The sequence below is a fragment of the Nipponia nippon genome, unplaced genomic scaffold (genome assembly GCF_047370975.1).
Source record: "Nipponia nippon isolate SJK-2023a ecotype South Korea unplaced genomic scaffold, ASM4737097v1 scaffold_4, whole genome shotgun sequence".
Lineage (NCBI taxonomy): Eukaryota > Metazoa > Chordata > Aves > Pelecaniformes > Threskiornithidae > Nipponia > Nipponia nippon.
In genome coordinates this window covers 21,756,059-21,780,444 of record NW_028262358.1, presented here as the reverse complement: position 1 = coordinate 21,780,444, position 24,386 = coordinate 21,756,059, and the positions used below count along the sequence as shown (strand labels likewise).

Here is a 24,386-nt window from a genome sequence, read left to right as displayed (position 1 = left end):
TTTCGAACTTGAAAGCCAAGAGCTAGATTGTAATCTTGTACGCCACAAGTTTGATGCAAGATCTCCATGAGTCTTCCTCTTTGCTACTGTGGCCTTCCATAGCCCTAAAAGACACTTGATGTATGACAGTGTTGTCTATGCTTATAAATTTAATACTCTACTGATGATTAGATTCTTTATATAGAGTATACCACATCATATTATGATCAGGAATTAAAAAATTATTATAAAATAACAAAACCCTATATAAGAGAGAGAAAAGAAAGAACAATTTGTCATTATTGCCATTTTCAGTAAGAATACAGAGGTAAGATTCTGTGCAATTTTTCTGCACGAGTGGAGAAAAAAGGCTTTAAATAGAATACGTGCACAAATAAACACTTACACTGTTTGTCAACTTTCAAAATTGAATAGATTTCGAGAGAAAACATTCTGATTCTAGTAAATTCTGTAACGCATGGAAGAGAAAAGAGAAAGAGCTCCAAAAGTAAAATGAGAGATTTGTATTTCTAGTAGTAGCTCAGACGAGGTAACAAATGTGAGATACTTACTTTAATCTGACCTCATGCAATAATTTCTTTACAAATTCACTGTTCAGATATTGGTAATAATTACTACTGCAAAGACCATTCTAATGCTTGAGAACTTTTGTCCCCTTCTCTGTGACTTTGATTAACAAGTAACTTAAATTTCTGACAAAGAAAGAAAACCCCAACCTGTTTTTGAAGTGGATCTACCCTGTGCTCTAATTTGCTTTATAAATATTAAGACATTTCAGTGACTTGTAAGCAATAGCAACTTACCATAACCTAAATACTTACTGCTGCAGTATCAGTGTTCATGTAAAAAAGGAGATAACTTACCCTCTTTACTGTTGTTTTAAGAGAGGTTGAGAGAACGTCAAGCACTGTATTCTTCTCCTCCCGGCTATATCTTAATGCTGTCTAATTTCTGTTAACACATTAAATAAGTGTTCAGCGTAATCAATATCAGACTTCAGAGTGATTGGCTGGTGTCGTGGTAGCGTGAATTGCCATAGGAGTTTCAGTGGTAAAACGTAGCGAGTGACACGTAATGCAAGTTCTTCTAGATAGTGTATGAATACAGGGCAAAGTTTTACAATGGTGTTTATTGCTAACTCAGTGAATTATCATGCTCACGTTGAAGCCCACAGATTATAAAGTGATGAGTAGTTATTTGAGAAAGGTGGTTTTCACTTGCACCTTACATAGAAGTGTTTTGCAAAAATCTTTCTCCTTATAATACAGATACCTTAAATATAGTCATTTCTCTCACTCTGGTAATAGTTAATCGTAAGGATCCTGGGAAGAGATTAGAGGAACGGGGGGCGGGGTGGTGGTGGTGTTTTTGTCTTGGGTTTTTCAAACTGTAGGAGGAAAAAGTATTTGGTGAAATGGCATCCTGGAAATCTTTGATCTTAATGATCTCCTCTTATAAAATACTTGACTGTTAACTTCCATTCTGTAGGGAAATGGAATACAATGAAAAAAACTTGCACTGCTAAAATGTTTTTTTCCTTGATTTGAAACTATGATAGGATTTTGAGAATATTGATCAATAATAAGTTGGCTTCAGTGTCATTGACTCTATTTCTTGTAAGTGATTCATAACACAAATCTGACCTTCTTTTAGTTGTCTGAAAACTTTGATCTGTGGCATAGTCATATCTGTTAGTTCACGTGTCATGAAAATGTGTCTTTAAAATAATTCTGCCCTTCATAAATTAACAGTATAAGCCTTTGCAATGCACTTGGTAAAAGGTCGGTCCATAGTATATTTTGTAGTAATGGTGTATCTACAATAGTAGACAACTGTTGTGTGGTATTGGCAATACTTACTGTAAATGAAGGCAGTCATTTTATGATGGTTTCCCAAGGGAGGTTGATAGCAAGGTTTTATTTTTTTCTTGTCCTTCCCTCTGCCTCCGACGGAAAGAAGAGTTCATCCTCGCTACAGGTTATATAGTTTGCACTGACACCATGTTTCAGGTCCCCCCCCCTTGTTAATTTCTCCAAATATTTGTCTGATAGGCCTGACCTTAATCCTTATCTCTTCCATTGAGGAGAGATGGCATTGCAATGAACAGTTGCAAAGTCAGAAAACTGGTGGCGCTTTAGGCTGTATCTCCTTTACTTAAAGCTTAGAACATCTGACAAACTGAGATTTCTGCTGTCGTCAGACTGAATCCAGACAGTTGCCGGAAAGCGTTGCTTGCTAAGAGTGTATTCCTATATCTTGTCCAAGGTAGCTGTTAGTTTTGGTCTGTAGCGGGATTTATCACCTTTTAAAAAAAACGACAAACATTGATATCATCAAATCCCTGTTGAATGCTTTACAATGTATAGTTTGAAAATGAATGAATCACTAGAGTTTATGCCCCTCCGCTGAAATGTATTTGCAATATGGAAAAGTTATGTGGAAGACAAGCTTAGTTCCTGTTTAAATTTTCTACTTGCTTTCTAAGGCATGCCGGTAGCTCTTCTGTACTAGGCTCTCATTTGATGCCAGAGCCATTAGCTGAGCACTGAATTACTTCTTCCATGAATCACTCAACATTCTCTAACATTTTAGCTGATAATAAGCACGTTTTAGGGTAAATCATCCTCTTTTTAATTTAGCTACTCTATCTTCTGCTGGTGGCTTCATGGGTAAGACTTGGCCAGTAATGGGAAGGCATTGAGACTGTGGAGAGCGCTCTTGAAATATTCACTTGGAGACAACTAGTTATCCATAATTGTCTTTAAAAATACACTGATAGCGTATTTGAGAAGCATCAAAGATGGAGCCTTATGTTGGCAAGGAGTGAAAAATAATGTTGTGTACTGCTTTTTTTTAAAATGGTCCCAGGTGCTACAGTCTGTGCCATCACTGAAGGTCTGGGTGTGAAGCCAGCCTCTTCATTGGAAGGTACTGACCCCGCAAGAGAAAGACAAATTCAGTGGAATAGTTCAGTCTGGGCTGAGACAAACAAACTTCTCCTTGGCTTATTTGATTTTTCCTGAGAGCTTTCTGAATTTGAAGATTTAGTCTGAAGGAGGCAAGACATAAGGGATGCTTAGCAGCTGTCTGCCAGGAATCTACCGGGACTGAAGTTGTTTGCTTTTGTCTTGGAGAAGTAACACTTCACAACTGGAAGTATAGGCAAATAGGCCTCTCTGGAAATATTTCTCAAAGGAAAAGATACCATTCAGAACTGGAGGTCCTAAATGTTGTTTTACCAAGATAAATGCTAGCAGATATATTACAAAGCCATAAATTGTGTCCTGTCATCATTAAACTGGAAGGTGAATGATATCCATTCTAGTCTGAAAGGGTAAGAATGGCAATGGTATGCTAGCTGGCTGTCACTTTGTGAGTGTTACTGGTTAGTGGGTTTTCTCTCCAGAAAACCTGCTGGGATCTTCTACAGGAATTTACTTTGAAAAGTAAATTGATTAATTGATGATTGATTGATTAATACAAAACTGTTGGTCTATCATTGCAATTTTGTTCCCACAATCAAGAGCAAAACTGCAATTTCTGCTTACTGTTGCACCTCATGTCATGTAATTAAGTAATAATTTGTTCTGCATCTTCTTGGAGAACATGGGTTTTCATGCTTAAACTCTGTGTGTGAGAGTCCCCTAAATGTTGTAGTGATGTAGCTCAACTTATTAGCAGTGCAGAAAAAAATATTGTGCTGAAGTCCAAATACAAAACCGAGTGGTGGCACTAAAGAAGTTAAATCGTCTGCCTTTTGTGTTTTCAAGATAATTATGCGTGATCATTATTTTACTTTTTCCCCTTTTGCAATACTGTGTCAAGAAGCTAGTCAGTGGATTAAATCTTCATTTCTCGAGTGAAAAACGAATCTCTGGTGGCTTGGGTAACACAGGGGTTTTAGTTTGAAGTTGGCAGGTCATGATAATCTGCTGTACTCTTTAAATAAGCAGATGTCTTAAACACCTTTTTAATAAGTGGTCTGTGAGTCAGCAAGACAAAGCGTGTGGGGCTTGTTTTGTTTTTTGACTATCTTAATTTATGTCTAGACTTGGCATTAAATGATATTAAAAATCAATTCCCCATAGCCTTACCTACTGGGGACAACGATTGAATGTGTCATAAATAGTGCACAGTACTGCACGCCTTGTGGCTGTGATATCTGTTCACATCAGGAAAAATGCTTAGTTAATTTCTTTTATTTTTCTTCTTTCTATAGTATCTATTTATTTCAGGACCTTTGTCCTGGCTGGTGCTATACCATATGAACTCATATATTGCCTTCAGAGTGTATGTTGAATGGTTGTTTACATCACTCCTCTACTGGGTACAGAAGTTTGTTTCCCACGTTACTGGGATTAATATATTTATATAGAAGTGTTTCTTACCGTTTAAAAAACATACTGCTAAAAAGGGGGAAACCAGGCAACCAGAAGTCTAATATATATGTACGTTATTCAAAATGCTGGCATTTCCTAACTCTCCATTTCCATGTGAGTTCTCAAGGTCTCTTTATCCAGTGGAGAAAAGAAGCCTGTTGTCAAAAAGAGCAGATATTTTGGGGGAAAATAGTTGTTTCGTTTCTGTAAGTTCAAGGTCAAGAATTAGCAAGTGAAATGGATTTTGGAAGTTTTCAAGCTGCTGGCATCTTTTCTAAGTGCCTTGTATTGAGTATTTGCAGAAGAAAAAGCTACTTGGGGTACATGTGGGTTTCTGTATGCCCAGGTTTTACACAACCCTACCCATCTTGGAAGACAAAAGTAGGAAGTCAGGCAGAAATCTCTGTGGAGTCTTGTCTGGATTAGAAGCTGGAAAATCACAGATTTAAATAGCTTGATCTCTTAATCAGTGCGTCTCACTGCTTTGGATCTGGGATACTTGTAGAAAGGTACAATTAACTCATCAATTTCTGAACCTCTTTTTTCCTTCTAACCCAGTGACACTATCACAAATATCATCAAAATAGTGGATCAGCAAGGAACAGATGCATGGTGGACCCTTCCTATTGAACAACTACTATCAAAAGAGGCTGTAGCGAAGGTAATTTTTTTTACTTCAAATACAGAAGGTGCTTGAGACAGTTCAGTGACAAGAAATAATATAAAACCTTCATATATTCCCATGATCCTTTTCAATCTTGTACCTTCATGAGAAGGTATCCTGTGAAAGGAATATTCAGAAAGTGGGATCTGAGTATGGCAAAATACACACAGTCAGATTTGTGCCATTAATTCAGGGCAGAGATCTCCATCCTCCTTGTTTTAGTTCGGGAGGAAAGTGACATCCTAATTAACCAAATTATGAGCCCAAATATATATTAAGTCTTTGTCGTTAAAGTATATTCAAATTTTTGTTTAGTTCTTCGTAACTTTTTATTGTTCCTTTAACCGTTGTGTTCTTAAGCTAGCACACAAACTGTAGTATTACTCTACCATCTCAGGGTTTTTTTTGTAATTTTTCCTTGTTCTGTTTTGGGTTTTCATCAGTAATTATCTGAAAACTATTATGAAAAATTATCTCAATTATTATGTGTTCACTCACAAAGTTGGTAGCAGAGCCTGTACAAAACTGATCCAGAAACCAAATCTACTTTATTTCTAGCTTTGAAAAGCATTGATGATATGGCATATTCTATTTGCATTATTTAATAATTGTTTTTCCAATAGGCTGGTGGTCATGATGTTTTGGATTATGTCAAGGGACAGGACGTCCTAGACATCTGGTTTGACAGTGGCACTTCCTGGGCTCATGTTTTGGAAGGTACAGAATGAATACATTGATCTTTCTTTTAAAATACTTGGAGAGCAAAATACAACTGTTTTGCATGATGGTGTTGGTATCAGCAAAACTGAGTTAGATTATGTCAGCAGCAAACTGGTTGTGACTTCTCGTAAAGCTGCTTTTGCTTGTAAAGATAAGGATTTAATGTTGGCAAATTCATTTTCAGCATAGTTGAAGTCGAGATTTTCCTAATGTTCTATTCTGACTGATTCTGCCATGTGGCATACCATATATCTTCTAATCAGAACGTATTTGAGTTTAGAAGTTTCATGACAAACGGCCAAGGTGTTTAGCTGCTAGTTGGTAACTCTTCAATTATTTTCAGGTAACAAATTTCAATTTGTGCTTGTGCATGCTATTTGAAGCAGGATAAAATTGAGATCAGCTGCTGAATCTAAGTAAGTTTTGTAATTTTAACAGCATAGGTGTCTTTTTTTTTTTTTACTTCTGGTTACTTTCAGTAACTAAAACAGTATATTGTGGCTTAAAATATTTATACTTGCTACATGCTATTTATAGCTCCTGCTGCCAGTAGTTGCCCCTCAGCAGGTAGCAGATATATATTTGTATAAAAATATATAAAATATACACTGTTTGCCTGGAGGATAGTCCAGTCAGGAGTCCTTTCTAAAGGAGGAGTCTGGTCCCATACATCAAGTCTGTTGGACTTTAAACCCTCAGTACACAAATGCGTGATAACAATCTTGTTGAATTATAAAACACGTTAGTACCAGAGGTTTTATTTCTTAGCAACGTGGTCAGGCAACAGTACCATCAGCAAACATTCATTTTCTAGAAGACCTTTACATGTATTAAAGTTCATACTCTTTAAAAATGTTTCAGGTTTGGTTTTGAAGGCTATAACAAAGTAGTGGTATTTTATGTGCACAGTTACTTGCATTCTCTAAGGGCTTAACACGTTAGTATGCAAAAACTACCTCTAATCCTGCGTAGAGGAAAGACATCGTGTTTAATAAGGAACAGCAGAATCAAGACCCTTGATTCACTGATAATTTGTGTAAGGGTCCCATATGGATTCTGTAATGTCTAATATATGTTGGGTCTTTCACAGTACAGACTACTTCTTACATGGAACCATTAAAAGTTCCTCTTCTCTGTGTAGTCATCTATTTTCATGAAACTTGCTGGAACCTGGTGTGTGTAAGGCATCTTCTTTTGCTGTCTGACATGACTGGAGTGGCCCTGCTGGTTCAAAAGTTGGGGGAAGGACTAACAAGCAGTGTGATCTTGTAAGCCTCTCTATCGTCAGAAATGACACAAAAGTTGCATTACCTTTTTTCCTATGTAATGGAGGCTCCCAGCCACTGCCAGAAGTGGAAGTAGCATCTCAGTTATTCTGATTTACCCTTTATGAAAAGGCACTTTGCCAGAGAAGCTGTTGAATTAATAGTTTTGTCTTGTATTTCCCAATATGCTCCACCTTTGAAAACTTTTTGCAGAACTTCTTCCCATGTCAATAAAAACAATTGGCAAGGCTTACAAACAGGCTAACTGATAGGATTCTTTTTTCCAAAGTGCTCTTGGGGAAAAATGGCTGAAATCCACAGAGAAATCCAAAATTGCTGAGAGAATGTCACAACAGGAAGAAGAACTTCCTGTGGCTTAAACTCATGAAAGCACAGAGGCATGTGGAAGCTGGCGTGCTACCTGTGAAGTGCTGCCTGTTAATTTTGTAGTAGGAGATCGGTGATAACAGCAGTTATTACTTGCCTTCTGATGACAGTGTCTTCCGTGGCAGTGGTTCTTCCGCGGCACAGGAGTTAATTTCAGGGCGACTGGAGGGTATAATAGATGGCTAAAACTGGGAGACTAATGTTTATAATTGTTTCACTCTACCGTGAACTCAAGTTGTTGAAAATTATAAATCAATGATCTGTCTGTTAGTAACCAGCAGGAATAAACAGCATTATGGATTTCCCTGCCAGTTCCAGTCTCACAAAAACAGGTCGTTCTCTTCAACATCTCTGCAACTTGGGGAACTTAGGCCGGAGTTTTCACTGGACTTGAACTAGCTGTGTCCGAGCTTATTAAACGAGATGCAGCAGTTATAAAATTCATCCCTTTAGCTGATGGCCACACAGATTGCTTTCAGAAAACATGGCAGGTTGGGAAGGGGGTGGGGAGGAGGAAGAGGAGAGTGTCTGCAATATGAGGTTTTTGAACAGGTTAAAGGAATCGCTCAGTGACAGCAAGCTCAGTGGCCAAAGTCATAGGTTGCATGGATACAGTTGTATTTCTAACGCTTGCCTGCCTGCATTTCCTACCAGAGACAGGGCACAGTTCTGATGGAAATGGCTTAAAGTTGCTCTTTTTTCATTGAATTATGGTTGGCTTCCTTTTTCCAGCCTAGGTGTATCAAACGTACCACTTCTAGCTAAATGACAAATTAACCAACCTGTTCTACATCAGCAGTTGTGGCAGGTAGGAAGGTGCGACTTACACACTAAGAGCAAAGATTTAGTCACAAACCCAAAAATGTACACTTAGAACTAGATTGTGTGTAAAATAAATACTAATTCCCTTGCACCATTGAGAGCAGATCCACAAGTGCATCATGCTCTGAAAAACCCACTGCTACTGAAGTTTTCTGGGAATACAGTTTGCTTCCTTAATGCTCTGTTGGCTTAACACTGTTTTCACTGAACATTTTATTGTTGTGCTATCTAATCCTGTCTCTTACTTGCTACACATGCCTCAAATATTTTTTGAAAGAACTGTTTCCGTATTCTTTTATGCAATGTTAAAATTTAAGTCTGAATGCTTCATACATGAATAAATTCATTTTCACACTACTGCTGTGAGGTAGAAGAGTGTTAATACACTGCCTCCAAAAAGATGGTGTGGTAAAAGCAAAATTTGGTTCAGAAGCACTTGCTGATTTTTTTTTTATTTTTTTTTTTGCTTTGAAGTTCAGTTTGCGTTCAGCCTTTTGATAGTCCTTATTTCAGTAGCTGTCTTTGGAGTACCCGTTTTAGAGAATTCTTTTCTGTCTTAAAATTCTCTTAGTCTTGACATTTTCCTCATGGGCAGAGTGCCATCTGCACTACAAACTTGAGATTATTATTTTTCAAAATATTTCCTTTAATAATGCACACTGGACTGTATTGCGATGTGATATGCCGTTGGTAGAAGTCACACAGCTTTTTACCCGTAGTTTTGTATCACAATGATGGTAGTTTTCAACATCATAACTTTTTTCCCTATCTTATTGGCTAATATTTAACTGAATGAATGTGATTATTTTACAACTTACCTATCTAAGTGTTTAAACTTTTGTGCTGACTGAGAGACTTGAATTTATCTTAGCTGATTCATTCCTGGCATTAAAATACAATAAGTTTAATCTAAAAGTCAAAGTCTCTAAGATCAAAGATATGGAATCTTGAAATCCAAACCAGAAGGATCATAAATTGTAATTCTCCTTAATGACCTATGTACTATATACCTCAGTGTAAAATAAACAACTGAAAAGTCTCTTCTGGGTTGTCGGGCGTACTCTTCCATTTACAGAGAAACGTGCGCACGGTTCTAATGAATTTATGTACGGCCATCTCAACTTTAATGAAACTGAGGCAGGGGAGCTACCCGTGCACTTAAAAGGCAGGCTTTGTATATGCAAAACCCGTGTTTGTATTTTACAGAGAGAAAATGTTCAGACCTCCGTTAACTTTGTAAGCTACATTAGCCAGCCTGCTAGATCTGCTTGTTCCTGTCAGGAAAGACCAATAGAGTTTGCTGTTTGTAATCAGTTGTTTGTTTAAATTCTTCTCTAAGTTGTAAATACTGGCATTTCCATGAGAAGTTCACCTCTCTAAAACCAGTGGTTAGTAAACTAGTTGTAAATAACAATGTGTTGTTACAGATTTTCCACTGTTATTTTCTTCCTTACCACAAATATTCTGTATTTTAATCTTGTCCTCACAAGTATTTTTGTAGTCTGTTAATACAAAGGCTGATCCCTACTTATTCTACTTTTAAAACCCAAACTCTTTGTAGATTTTCTTGAAGGAATAAACAAATGTGTTAAAAACTGTAACATCCACCCACACATTTTTCCTGTGCCAGCTGGAACTGTATAGCCTTGACCTTTGTAATGTTGAACTTCCTTTTATTGCAGGATGGATCTAAATATCGAAACTTCCATTAAGTTAAACAAATAAATCAAGTGTGTCAGCAGCAGAAAGAAGCATTGTCTCAGGGGTCCTCGGAAGAGGATAAAAGGAGCTAGTAGACAAAAACTGAGTAGAGAAACTTTTTTGTCTGAATATCTGGAAAATTACACCACCAACTTTTAGAATCAAAACTAAATTGCTGCCAAATATGTGTATAATTTTGCACATTTGTAGGCTTTGACTTGCACATTCTGCTCTGCTCCCCATGATTCTGTTCTCACTCTGATGGTGACCTGTCTGGGATTGTTTAGGACGAGGAGGGGCTTCTGGAGTCAACAAGTCTTGTACCTTTTTGTACAGTGTCTGAATTCCACCAGTAAAGCCATTAAAACTTTGCCGACCTCTTTCAGCCCTGTGGCAAAGCTGGGTTTGCTCTTCTACTTTTAATGTGCAGTCAGCTAATACCCAGTCTGCTCTGTACCTTGTAGGCCCCCCCCCCCTTTTTTTTTTCCTCTGATGCCAACAGGACTCATTAGCTCCAATTGTTCTTCTCCAGCATTCTTCTTTCTTCTGTATTTATGGGGAATAATATTTCCATTCAGCCTTCACCTGGATAAGCTAGACAAGCCGGGCTCCTCCAGACCCCTCTCTCCCACAACAGGCTTTGTGTTTCCCATGTTGTCCTAACCCTTTCCTGAAGTTTTTAATCTTCCTGGAACACCAGTGGCCAGAAATGTAAATTCTGTTGCAGGTGAGCTGCGGTCCCTGCCAAAGCTTCCTGGTCTCCTCTGAAAATACCCAATGCCTTACACAGGCTAGTCAGGCACGTTACATCCGTGACTTGTATCCTGAGTAATTCCCAACTGGTGAAGTTTCAGGTTGTAGCAGAGATTTTTATTAATTCCAAAGTATGTGATCTCTTCTTGGATCCTTTGGTTTGTTTAGGAGTACTTGGAAGGTATTTTGAGAACTTCTTATGAAGTGCTCTGAGTGTGATAGCTTCTGTTTTCATAATTTATTATTTTGTTTGGGGGAAGGCAAGCTTATTCGTTAGATTTTGGAATTCAGTGAGTCTTGGATTTTAAAAAACAACTGTGATACTAATGAATCACTTGTATCTTGTTCAAGTAACCATACGCCATTTATAGAAGTAACTTATTTACTGGGTTTAAAGAGCAGAATAAGTTTTACTAATCACTCTCAGAGATTTTCTGTTAAGTGTATTAATTGTTTGAAGATAGAGGCTGATATTTTAAACAAAATCTTCTGTTTTTAAAGGTGCAGAGCAAAGAGCAGATACATACCTTGAAGGAAAAGACCAACTGGGAGGTTGGTTTCAATCCTCTCTATTAACCAGTGTGGCAGCGAGGAAAAAAGCACCATATAAGTAAGTGTGTGGACTGCAAACACATTGCTAGTTCATTTATTAGATACCGAGCTCTTGATACTGTGGACAGCAGCGTATAAGCAAGAGGAATCAAGCCATTACTAAGTATCTGAATTATGTTCTTACGTTTTTCAGTATAAAGTTTTTCTTGGATTAGATTGTAATGGATTTATTGTTTACATTTTTTCTATCATAATTTTAATAGATGTTTTCTTAGTCATTTAGGTATATCCTATTACGCTGTCAGGTACAGGTCTGTTCTTTTGCCATCTCTCCCACTCCCATAATCAAAGGGGTTATTACGGAAGGTGCAGTATGAAAATCTCCCAAGATCATTGACTTGTCAATTGAACGTTCGGCTGTAAGGAATGCAGAATCACTGTGTGCATGTCGTATACTGGAGCTGTGACGTACTCTTTGTCCCCTGGAAGATGAAAAGCGTAGGGAAGGGTAATGTGGGTCACTTGCAAGGAGGCTGTGCAATTTTGTGAAATGTGTTGACTTAGAGTAAATAATACTGTTAGCCTTTTATTCATCTGAAATGCGTGTGCCCTGGATATCTGCAAACAATCTGTTGCTCGCATGGCAAAATTAAACGAGGAAAGTAAAGTTGTATGCACTACTTGGATGGTAGTACAGCATATTCACGGTTGGTTGAACTCGACAGATGAAGCCTCAGGCTTACCAAAATAGAGGATTTCTGTATGTTTTTACTTACGAATATCCTCATTAGAAATCTGTTCTTAACCTAGATTTTTCACTGGGATTTTGTTTTCACTAAAATCTTTTCTTCAGGACTCTGGTAGTTCATGGATTTACTCTTGGCGAGAAAGGGGAGAAGATGTCTAAATCTATTGGCAACGTGGTTGACCCTGATGTAGTTATCAATGGAGGCGAAGTAAGTCAAGCTCCTGAGTTTCTTAGAATGGCTAGTTGCAATTTTTCACTACTAGATTCCGCAGCTGTCTTGTGGCGTGTTTTTCTCTAAACAGCTGTCTTGTAGCAGAACTCTGTAAGGCTCTTCTAAAGACTTTGGCTACACTGCAATTCCATTTGGCTGGAGTAAAAACCTTGAGTTGTTTTGCTTCAGCTGTAGTGCCAAAAAAAAAACCCACACCTTTGTTCTGTGGTAAGAGAAAACGCGTTATATAGAAGGTGTAGAATGGTTCCTTTTTACTTGGGAACACTGATGGAGTGATGGGGGCATTAAAAAAAATTAAAGTCATTAACCTTTGCTTTCAAACGGATGGAAACCTACAAGCTGGGCCTAGCAGTAGAGCAGTCGGAGTAGCGGTTGCACCCCAGCAATCTGCCTGCTCTCAGCCTAGGCTGTTCATTGGAACTTTGTTCCATGGTCAGGGAGGTTGCACTGCAGGTGATGCTCTGAACTTTTTCCCCTTCCCAGTCCTGCTGTTGCTCTTCCTGAGGCTGCTGAGCAGATTTTGCAACTCCTAGACAAAAGAAACAATCCTTACAAAGACTTGCTTATCTGATTCAGTGAAACACACAATAGTTTCTAGTCTTTCAAAAAGGAAAGAAGCCATTTTCAGAGTTGAAAACAGGGTGGAAAACAGTCTCAAGGGAAAAAAGTAGTATGTCGTTTTAGATATTAACGTTGCTATTTTAATGTTAAGCGTTCAAAGGATTCAAGGCTGTAAGATGAGTTTATCTCAACTTACCTGAGTTCTAGCATTGCCTGTACACAGGCTGCTGCGAGTATATATTGTAGCCCTGGCTTAACAGTAAATCTTGCTAAAAGAGGGTGAAGGCCTCCAAAAGCAGTGGCCTTCTGGCCACGCTTACAGGTACGTTCACAGCACTGCGACACGGAATTGCACTGCTCACCGTGCTGCAGCACCCCCAGCAGTTTTACTCGCGCGCCTTTCTGCTTCTATGTAGGATCACACCAAGGATCCTCCATACGGTGCTGATGTTCTCCGCTGGTGGGTGGCAGAATCGAATGTTTTTACTGAGGTGCTGATTGGGCCTGTTGTACTTAATGCTGCAAGAGATGATATCAACAAGGTAAGAGCCAAATATGCTAACGCTCTTCGTTCTAATGACAGGTCCTCTTTCTGTTTGGTTTTGTGTTGGCTGAGTAGAATTCATTACAAAGCTTTTCAGTCTTTAGACCAAAGAAAGCTTTTCTGAACTCATTTAGGTAGGTACTACTGCTTTTTACATCTGTGGATCAAATAGTAAAGCGTTCTAAGGAAAAGACTAGTTTTTGCAGCACGCTTCGGTAGTAGCCAGTCTTTTCTTTACTTTTCTATAGGCCTTTTGGCGTATGTTCTTCATGATGCTATTGTAACTGTTCAAACAATCATTTTGAAAAACAGCCAGCTTCAGTTAATGCATTATAGAATATTATCATTTTGTGTTTCATCTAAAGTGCAGACCATTAATGTTTAATTTTTCTGGTTTGTTCCTAGCTTCGGAATACACTACGCTTCATGCTGGGAAACATGGCTGGCTTCAACCCAGAAACCGATTCCATCCCTGCTTCAGAGATGTACATAGTAGATCAATACATGCTGCATTTATTACAAGATTATGGCAGCAAGGTAGGGGTAAATTGTATTTAGATGAATATATGTGTAATGTTTTTTATTGGTTATACCCTCTAGGGAAAATTCTTTAAGTGTATGAGTAAAGAGTATGTGTCAAGTAGGCAAATTATGACCACAAAGGTTTCTTTGATGCAATGTGCACTCCCTTAAGCCTGTTTCAGCTTTTGAGAGGAAGGCTTTGTTTTTAACATTCTTAACTCAGTTTTGACATTGACCAGTTCCCCACCCAAGGCCTCAAATTAGAAGTTGTTAGAAATAGTTAGAATAGGATATAGAAAAACAAAACCAAAAAATTCTAGAGTTTTGAAAACCTGCTGTAGTCCAAAATTTAGTCATTTCTGTCACTCAGAACCATTCCGCTGAATGAGAAAGTATGGGCATAATTTCTGGGGTTCCCCCTCTCCCCTCCAATTTGAATTTAAATTATTTCTTTGTCCTGCTTGTTAACTGAATTAACTTTTTTTTTTCTTCCCCCCCTCCAACAACTTGTTAAAGAAAAGATTCTCCCAGACTGTGTCACTCATCATAGTTTCTCTAAGGTCAGGTTCATCAGGGGTTGTCATGGTGTGCCATGTGATGAGAACTGATACACTGCTCTTATCTCTCTCTGCTCCCTCTCCCAGGTTACAGAAGCATACAAAGAGTATGATTATAGCAAAGTTGTTCGATTATTGCAAGCGTTCTGTTCCAGAAACTTGTCTAACTTTTATTTCACCATAATCAAAGACAGGTAAGTTCATTACTGCTGCCTTTAAAAGGGAAAAAACAAGTTAATCGGTTGGAGATGGAGGTAGTAACTTTCCAGATGACTGTTGAGTGAATACAGATAGCTTGGAGAACATTTCATGGTTATGTGTTGTCTGTTAGTGCACTAAAGCTCACAGGTGAAAGCTTAGCTGCTTTCAGCAGAGTATTTTTGTCATCACTGTGCTTCTATATTCTGTCCACTTAGGGGTACTGAATCATTTTTAAAAGGCAATCAAGCATACGCATTTAAAACTAAATAAAATTTTGACGAGGATAGATTCTTGAATCTGTATTTCTAGTTAGAAATGCATGCATCTGAATTTGGGAAGGTTTGGGGAGGGCTTTTAGCACTTACCTGGGCAGCCTGATGTCTTTTACTGATCTAAAAAACAGGTAAAGAATCCCAAGGATGTGACTGATACCTTTGTAAATTTTGAAAGGGCTGTTTCATGGGGGAGGGAGGGAGGGGGCTATACTGATCGGGGGTTAGGCTGATCTTTAGTTTCCAGAATGCAAGTCAAGGGGGGAACAAAAAGAAAAAAGCCCTAATGCTAAATTTTACAGATGAACCAGAACAAAGGGCAAACAGGCTCACCTCCCTGAGGAAAGATTCTCCTCTACACAAATGAAGCAAATTAGCACGCCACGTACAAACTCTCCTTTCCTATGACAAAATGTGGCTGCATATGCAAATGGTGCTGTACCTAGACCACTGTGCTTGCCTAGGAAGGGCAATTAAGAGACGCTTTCCTTAGAAAGGCAAGCTAGGTCAGACTTCTGGGCTTTCAGTGGCAGGCCTGAACGTACGGCTCTTGAGCAAGAACAGTTAACGTGACCATACAAACACTTTCCGGCTTTCATCGCTCTCTTGCAGGCTCTATTGTGAAGAAGAAAAAGATCCTAAGCGTCGTTCGTGTCAAACGGTGCTAGCAGAGGCTTTAGACGTAGTAGTCCGATCCTTTGCACCAATTCTTCCTCACTTGGCAGAGGAGGTTTTCCAGCACCTCCCTTATAAGAAAGGTAAAGCACATATAATTTCTAAGGAATCCTTTCAGGACACTGTTTAATTGCACAGCTAAAAGGAATGCAAATACAGAGATATGCCATTCTTTTTTATTCATTTAATAAACACTTGAATATAAAGACACTAAATTAAAAACACCTTTGTTTGCTTTGCTTTGAAGACTCGGAGGGTGTGTTTCGTACCGGCTGGATTAATGCAAGCTCAGCGTGGAAGAAGCCTGGCATTGAGGAAGCAATAGAAGGTGCATGCGCAATGAGAGAGTCATTCCTGGGGTCCATCTCTGGCAAGAATGCTTTGGAATATGAAGCCGTCATTGTAATTGAGCCTGGATTGCTATTTGAATTAATGGAGGTAAAAGAGGCAACTAAGAATAGTGTTGTCTGTGCAAAAAATACCAATTTCTGTAAACTTTCTTCTGCTTGGTACTCACTAGAAAATCACAGAATAGTTGAGGCTGGAGGGGAAGGCTGGAGATTGTATAGCCCCAGCCCCTTGCTCAGGCAGGGCCAGCTAGAGCAGGCTGCCCAGGATTGCGTCCGGTTGGGCTTTGAATAATTAATTCTGAGGATGGGGGCCCCACAGCCCCCCTGGGCTACCTCTGCCGGTGTTTGACCACCCTCACAGTAAAAAAGGTGGGTTTGCGTTTTCTTGGAATTTCCTCTTTCAATCTGTGTCTGTTGCCTCTTGTCCTGCCCCTGGGCGCCACTGAAAGCCCCTGGCTCCATCTTCTCTACACCCTCCCGTCAGCTATTTACGCACATTAATGAGATCCCCCTGAGCCTTCTCTTCTCTGGGCTGAGCGGTCCCAACTCTCAGCCTCTCTTCATACGAGAGATGCTCCAGTCCGTCACCTTTATGGCCCTTTGCTGGACTCACACATCTCTCTTTGACTGGGGAGCTCGGAACTGGACCCAGCACTGCAGATGTGTCTCACTGGGGCTGAGTAGCGAGGAAGGAATAAGTAAGTAAATGAGGCTCTTGGTTCAAATCATCCACTCTGATTAGGAACCACTCTGTTAGCATTTGTTTTAAAGAATGGAGCATCTTGGAGCTTGCAGTGGAAGACCTCAGATTTGATGCTGGATTTAAACATAAATATATATATATATGCATATACTTAGCCACAGGCCCATCTGTGTAAACAGACTCGTGCTCTCTTCAGGGTAAGGCTATGACAGCTGTTGGAATCACAAACACCGTAATTCTGCTTTTGCTTTAACATTTTCTAGGAGGAGGATGCTGAGGAACAAAACCAGGTTGCAAGTCTGAAAATTAACTCTCTTCCCTAGGCGCTGCAGGCTGAAGAAACGTCCAGTGTTTCACAGCTGAATGAAATCATGATGGCTTCCCAGACCACCCTGCTGAGTGAGCTACCTAAAGAAACACCCACAGATGCAAACATCGTCACCGGGAACTTTCTGATTAACTTGGAAGGTAAGAGGACTCTTCCAGGCAGGCTACTCTGCTAAGCAGCTGGTTCTTTTCTGTACTACAACATACTTTGTTGTTCGCTTCATTGGTAGAGTTGAGTATGCTAACTACACCTACAGTAATAATGCTTTCTTTAACAGGCGGTGATATCCGTGAAGAATCTTCATATAAAGTTATCGCCCTACCCATTGCCAAAGCAAAATGCCCTCGCTGCAGGAGATACACTTCCGATTCCTCAAGCACTCCCTGCCCACGGTGCCTGAAAGTCCTCGCTGGAAAAGGGAGCACGTGAAGGTGCAATACCTGTGCACAAGCTGCTCCAAAGTCCCGAGTACTGAAGTGCACAAGGTGGTGGCTAACGAGAAGGTCTGTGTACTGAAGCCTGTAGAACCAGATGCTTAAGCCCGAGCAGAATTACGTGTTTCGGGGGGAACCTTATGTATATATATATCTAATTGTGTATATCACTTTTCAGCTTAATAAAAAGGGTGGTTCAAAATAACTGACTCATTTACTTGTTTTTAGCAACCTGTGTTCTTTTGAAGTTCACTTCTGTTTAAGTGAAACTCTACAGTAAAACAGCACTGTTTAATTTTTATACAGGCAGGAGGTAGTTCTGCAGAACCCCAGAGAACCACTCCTCTCTACACGGGAGTGTCTGCTCCTCTTGTGTAAAACACAACAGAAGAACAAGTGGTGACCACCGTTCCCTAAAAAAAAAGGAAAAGACACAATGAAACCTCAAATTTTATTTAATCAATTTACACAAATCCACAGCAAATTAGACACAAAATAGCACTATATACAGAGTATTACTTACAGTACATTACAGATTGGATTGGTGTAGTGTGTCAGCTCTGACATGATACTTGGTTACAGTAAAATCCTTTACACAGCTGTACCAGCATACAGGAATGTAACACAACTAAGAAACACTTTTGGTTTTCCTCAGGTTCCGTGATGACCAAATCTCTAGCATACTCATTTCTGCAGAAGTTTGAAGTGCTGTCCGGCAAGGTGGTGAAGTCACCTGTACAATCTTCCCTTCTTCCATTTTTTTCCCCTACAGCTGTTTTAACCTCAGTTACGGAAGTCAGTATAGAAGTACCTAAAACATAGACCAGGGCTGGCCCCTGATTCTTACTAGAATTGTTATGATGCTTTACTCTGATCTCGTATCACTGTAGGAAGTCAAACACTTAGTATCAAACCTTCTCCAGAAGCCTTCATCAGCTACATTAGTGTGCAGTGATGAGGAGCTGGGGATGCTGACAGGTGAAGGAGGCTGTGTAGGACAAGCCACCTACAGAACCGGTTTTTTTAGGGGGAGTCTAACCCTTAGATGGCAGCAGCACATACTTCAGAAAGGTAAGACCAAATTCTGTCTCCAGCAAGGCAGAATACTATGAACGTTTCTTACATACAACGCAAGAGGAGCAGGTTACAAGATGGAGCTAGTATTTCAGCTGACTTCAAGACAAAAACAGTTTACACCAATTCCATTTTTCTCTCCTGGCTTCCTTTAGGTAGAAAGTAAACAGTACTAACTGATGCAAGATAATCATGTTTAATACCACTCCAATAGTGAAGATACTCACTATCTGATTCCCTGTAGGTAGTGTAAATAAAAGTGGGGTTTTTTAAGGCTAAAGTACTCAGTACTATAGATCTTCAGTGAAGTTGGGTCAACTATTTAAGCAGTTTTTGACTACAAGTTAACATGTGCAGAGATTTATAGCATACTACATCTTCTACAGTGATAAGATGGGGGAACAATCTTAGAGTAAGACATTCCTTGACCTACTTAAACTCAGCAGAGCTTAATAATAAAGGAGAGGGATGTAAATCCAGTTTTAGCTAAAGCCCAGCACCCTAGAGACAATCCTGGGAGATCCGGACTAAAAGATGAGTCCGTATTTGTGCCTGGAGAATTGGCTTCTCCTTGCCAAGCTGATTCCAACACATTTCACCCTATGCCTAGTGCAGTCACCATTGTCACATATAACGCAGTTACAAGGCATGAGCCCAACGCCAGCTCTAGCTTCTGAAAAAGCAGTATTGGCTTTACACGGTAACTTCAGAGACTGAAGTTTTTCTCGGGTGTAATTCTACAGCTTGTTTTGTAAAACAAATCATACGTGGAACATTGAAACTACAGCAGTTACTGCCAGCATGAAATACAGAATTTCACAAGATGTGATTTTGTAAATAGACTAAAACTGCCGTCAAACATATCCAATTTAGACTACCGCAAAAGCACTCAAGTCAGAAATAAATAACAAAGCATTTCAGATACTGACAAGTGTACTAGAAACTAGATGTCTTTGTACCAGTGCAGAATTTAAAATATACTCCAATTTAAAATTACCCTCTGAAACTGGGGGATGGGGAGCATTGTTCTTTTCATCGTTTAACAAGAGCCACGCGAAAGTTTCTTTCTGTAAAGTTCAGCCTCATTGTGTAAAATCATGCATTATACCGCTACACAGTGGGACTGTGCTAACCGAGAACGTCACGATGAGATGGCTTCTACAGCCTCTATCAGGTTCAAGGCGAGGCCATACTGCCCATGGTTCTCCGGTAAGTGCTCTATGACTTTGTTAACTAGTTGAGCTGTTGTTGCAATTGGCACTTTTACATTTTGAAGTTCCTGGGGGTCCTATATAAAAGAATAAACACAGCATTAGAGGAATTTTACAGATGATCTGCATATAAGCCCTCCTGAACTTGTATAAAACAGATTACTAAGGTTTATTAACTCAATTAAGCTGATGCTTTGTCCCATGAAACTGCTTTACCCTTCATGAAACAGAACTAGCAGCAGGAAAAACGAGAACTAATTCTTGTTTCCATTAGTAAGAAAGGGCCATTCAGAGGTAATCTCTGTCTTGGTGAACAGAAGCTTCTGAAAATCAACCGGTTTTCCTACATCGACCTGAACTTACCATAGCTTTGAGCCAAGTACATAGTGTCGGAGGAAGCCTAGCGAGGAGTTCCATACCCTCCTTTGTCTGCATGTGAAGTAAAGCGAAGGCCAGTCTCTGTCCAGCCAGTATCAGCAGCTGCGACGCAAGAACTTCTTTGTCAGTCACCTGAAGAAAGGCCTGAAAATAAAAAAAAAATAAGGAACTAGAAACCATTTGAGCATGACACAGCTCACTTAACTGGAGGCTTGAAAAGCTGTATCAAAAGAAGCTTCTTAATACTAAAAGGACAAATAGTTCTGCGACCATTTCTTGTGTTACCTGTTACTATAGTAAAGAACGTTATTAAAAGCTTCAGAACAGCAGAAGAGTGAACACAGACAGACAGTTACTCTGTATTTTACACAGTGATTATCATGAGCATGAGATCTGTTTTACAGTTCAGCAACATATTCCTAACTTCCATATAATCTCTCGTTTGCTTTTCCCCTCAAGAAAGGGAAGGATTTGCCTGCCCAAGGACTGGTAAACTTTTCCTAGAAGAAGAGATTACAGGCAAAAAAAAAAGCAGGTTCTATCTGCTTGAAACTATCAAATACAGTACCATAAAAAAGACTGTACTGGTTCAGACTAGTAGTGTAACTCCCTCTTATGTTTCCACTAGTTGCTATACATAGATTCTTATTAGGAGGAAGAAAAAATGAGGGTAATTATGGGTCTTGGAAAAAAGTACTTTTCCAGCCTCTGACTGTTTCAGTCTGGGGATTTTTTGAGCCTGATAATACTTGCCTAACCCTTCCAGGCAACTTAAGTAAGTGAAGAAGTAATTTTAGCAGAATATCTGACATAATGCTGTATTGATTTAAAATCGTTAAAAGCTGTTATTACCTCTTCACCAAGATGATCCATCCCATAACTGTACAGCTCACAGACATAATGCCTTCTGATGACATCCTCAGAGATCTGAAGATACTGAGCCAGGTCCACAGCCAAAGTTGGCCAATTCTTCCCCTTTTCAAAAGGAAACAATTCCTCTTCTGAGACTTCTTTGGCCTTTTGTGATGAACATAGTGTTTGAACCGCTGCACTCACAACTTTGACCAAGAACTTGGAAGCAAAAATTGCAAGTTACTTCACTATTATTTCAAATTTTAGAAGTTTAAGAATTTTCAGTACAAAACTTATACCTACCTGCTGTCGTATGGATAACACGTTTGGATCCATATCCCCACTAGGTAGCAGCTGAATTGAAGTAAGGTCTTTGAAAAACGCATTTTTGCCCTAAAATTGAGAACCAAAGACAGTCCTCAGAGATACAGGGGAAGAAAAGGAATCCATTTTGATCCAATACTAAGAAGCCTACTTATTTTTTACATTTCATTTGTACTGCATCTTCTATTTTTCTTTGGGGATGAAAATTAATACTGTAAGTTAAAGCCACAGAAGAAAACAAAAACTTTAGTTCATGCAATCATAACATGTCAAGGATTTGCTTTCAAACTTAAAACTACCTGCCTGCTAAATTAGGTTTCTGATATACTACTACCTGGAGCTGAAATTTGGATATATTTCCTGGTCCTTGGCTTATCATTCTAGATCAACATACCAAGCATAATATGAAGGAAGAAATGCAAACTAGCTGATACAAAAATACATTTTATCTATTATCTATTGATACAGTTGACACCGCTTCATTTTAAGGTCTCTTGAAATGCAGATTAACCAAATTTCAGGTAAACCCCTGAATCATGGCACATGGTAGCCCTTGTTTCAGCCCACCACGCTCCAGCAGTGACAGACTCAATGCAAGCATCCCTGGCAGTCCTGCTCTGTACTAATGCAGGGAGCAGGGAAACTGCTACCAAAAAACACCTGTGTTAAAAGACAGGTCTAAGTAGTGACTTGCCGTGTCAGAAATAAGGTAATAAATAGTCTTCAAAACTTTTAAACACTTCTTCTGTCATCAGCCAAAATTCTCTAAAGACGTGTTAGAAATTCTCTCATAAAGCTCACAGAACAAATGGGAATCTTGCACGAGTGAAGGCAAAAAGGCAGCGGCTGAGAATAATAGTTGTGTGTGAAAGAAAGGAGGCACAGGAACAGGATTTAATTTTACTCTTGAGATGTAATGTGCATTCTTAAATGACAAAAGGTAGTATTAATGCTTTCTGCTAACAGGTAAGCAAAAAAAAAAAAGGGCATAAAAACGATGGAATTTGATCTATGGTAAAATGCTAAAACCAGACCCAACTGCTTCATCAGAGCTTGCACACAGACAAGAACCTATGGAGAGTAATAGTCTGCATTTATAAAATTCCAGTAAATTATCAACAAGAAATCTTCTGCGCAGAAGGATGGCAATATTAAGATGTATGCACATAAGCTTTCAAAAGACATACCTTGCTATCAAACAGCGAAAGAGGCTTCACACTCTTCAGAGAAAACCTCATGATGGCAAACAAGATAGTACATAACACAAACTGGTGTTCAACAAGTGGGTAGTGAATGCGTTTCTGCTCAAGGGCTAGTTCTACTATCGATACTGGTCCTTCTACCGACACCCAAGCATCTTCAGTATCTAAGACAGGGGCCTGCATTTCATCGCTACTAACGTCAGCCTGCCAGAGCAACACAGAAAAGTAGTCACGCACAAAATGTCATCTATATTGGCCTTTATGCGAAAGACACTGCTTTAATCATAAGTTCTCTGCAATGAAATTAAAAAGAAAATTTCATATTTTCTAGAAGTTCATTAATATTTGTCTGAACGGTACAGAAATTAGTATAACCATATTCTTTAAAATTAAATTTGAATCAATTAGCTTCTTACTTTCTATGGGAAAAATAAAAATTTACCTCTAGCAATGTCTGCAGAAGATCTGAACAGCAGCCAAGAAAAGCTGTCATTGCTGTGTCACCCATACCTACGTCCTGTTAACAAACAGTAGGATTTAAAGTGTTTCAGTTGGAATTGAAACAGGCTTTTATTAGCTCTGTATGTTTGAGAAGACACTTGTTGACATAAAACACATTGTTAAGCTCAGTTTATTAACCTATTGTATTTAAAGGCAAACAAATATTCACTTAAGTACAACAAAGAATTAGAAATAACAGGGAAAAAATAGGAATGAAGCTAAATGTAGCCATTTACAGTACTGTATCTGTAAAGACGACTGAATTCCTCAAGTAATCACATCTAGTAAATTTCGTTTTCTGAGCATATCGATTGTCTTCCAAAAAGGTTTTAACTAATGAAAAATAATAGTAACTTGTCATGTTACAGTCTCAAGTCTACCTTCTATAATATGCAAAGTTATACTACTGTTCTAATTTGCTTTGTCAGATACAGATTAATTGACATTTCTTAAAATTCATAACATTTTCTCTAGGGCTGCATTTTGAATTTTTCTGAAACTCAAAAATAAACCACAAACTAGTATTAAAATTAAGGCATTTTTATTTATTTATTTATTTCAATTTAGACGGAAATAGTATTACTTGCCCTTCTGCATAATCTGTCCTTTGGAGCTTTTCCAACCTGTTTTAGAAAGAAATATTTCGTCACAATGAAATAATTTTCATCATAAGGTACCTGTTACCCCACATTTAAACTATTATTTAGTATTTTCCTAATAGAAAATGAGGAAATAGTTCATTACAGCTACTACATAATGCAACACATGACATAGGTTGCTTTCAACGAAAGATTTGATACAGATCATACAACTCAGAAATAAACATCACTGACGCCAATATTTAGTTCACCCTTCTTCAAGTCCAGCATTAGAAATAAGGCCCCGAGGTCCTCATTCAAATCTCAAAGACAGCTAAAAAATTCCCAGTGATTCCTGTAATACAAAACTAGAGCTATAATACCAAGTGTGATATTAGAAAGAAACACTGGGGAACAAGGGAAGAGGAAAGGAAGAGTGGATGCTCCAGCATATTCATTGAGATGGAGAAGGTCTAATAAGAAAGTTATTAGATAGTTTCCATGCTTTGCCTATCTGAATTCTTCAGAAGAGACACCTCGATCATACCCTGCTTAGGAATGTTACTATCAGGTCCAATTTGTACAAGTTGGATAACATGCTGCACGTGATGAAGCACATACACATCAGTGGAAGTTCTCTCTTCCATAGCACAAGAAAATAAAAGTAACGATTACAACATCATGGCAGAGTCTGAACAACAGCTGAAGCGAGATTCCAGGGTCCTGAACTACGGGATTATTTAAACTCAAATTCTAGCGATGCATTATGCTGTTTCAAAGTCTGAATTCAAGACAACTTTCAGCTGTCAATTTTGGGACTGATTAAGCGCCAACAGATTTGGAAACTGTATTTTTCTGGAACTGGGGAGAGATCAGTTCTGCTACTGCTTCTAACA

At 38.9% G+C, this 24,386-nt stretch overlaps 2 protein-coding genes across 10 annotated transcripts in view; one reads left to right on the top strand and one right to left on the bottom strand.

The window, feature by feature from the left end:
• Positions 1–17,579, top strand: part of IARS2 (isoleucyl-tRNA synthetase 2, mitochondrial) — a 28,832-nt gene extending 11,253 nt beyond the window's left edge. Inside the window, exons 13-23 of the mRNA XM_087776178.1 lie at positions 4,938–5,040; positions 5,667–5,760; positions 11,193–11,301; positions 12,097–12,199; positions 13,201–13,326; positions 13,734–13,865; positions 14,495–14,601; positions 15,493–15,638; positions 15,803–15,993; positions 16,932–17,076; positions 17,214–17,579. Coding sequence (XP_087632304.1) covers positions 4,938–5,040; positions 5,667–5,760; positions 11,193–11,301; positions 12,097–12,199; positions 13,201–13,326; positions 13,734–13,865; positions 14,495–14,601; positions 15,493–15,638; positions 15,803–15,993; positions 16,932–17,076; positions 17,214–17,365 — 1,408 coding nt within the window. The 3' untranslated portion in view covers positions 17,366–17,579. The remainder of the gene's footprint in view (positions 1–4,937; positions 5,041–5,666; positions 5,761–11,192; positions 11,302–12,096; positions 12,200–13,200; positions 13,327–13,733; positions 13,866–14,494; positions 14,602–15,492; positions 15,639–15,802; positions 15,994–16,931; positions 17,077–17,213) is intronic.
• A 66-nt stretch (positions 17,580–17,645) lies between these two features.
• RAB3GAP2 (RAB3 GTPase activating non-catalytic protein subunit 2) overlaps positions 17,646–24,386 on the bottom strand; it is a 49,403-nt gene continuing 42,662 nt past the window's right edge. For 8 of the 9 annotated variants that reach the window (XM_087776168.1, XM_087776171.1, XM_087776172.1 and 5 more), the window contains 7 exons: positions 23,500–23,535; positions 22,854–22,928; positions 22,397–22,615; positions 21,189–21,278; positions 20,886–21,104; positions 20,019–20,177; positions 17,808–19,732 (listed from right to left, as the gene is read on the bottom strand). In XM_087776168.1, coding sequence (XP_087632294.1) covers positions 19,586–19,732; positions 20,019–20,177; positions 20,886–21,104; positions 21,189–21,278; positions 22,397–22,615; positions 22,854–22,928; positions 23,500–23,535 — 945 coding nt within the window. In that variant the 3' untranslated portion in view covers positions 17,808–19,585. Of the gene's footprint in view, positions 17,784–17,807; positions 19,733–20,018; positions 20,178–20,885; positions 21,105–21,188; positions 21,279–22,396; positions 22,616–22,853; positions 22,929–23,499; positions 23,536–24,386 lie in introns of those variants that run through there. The other variant, XM_087776169.1, reaches the window with a different exon arrangement.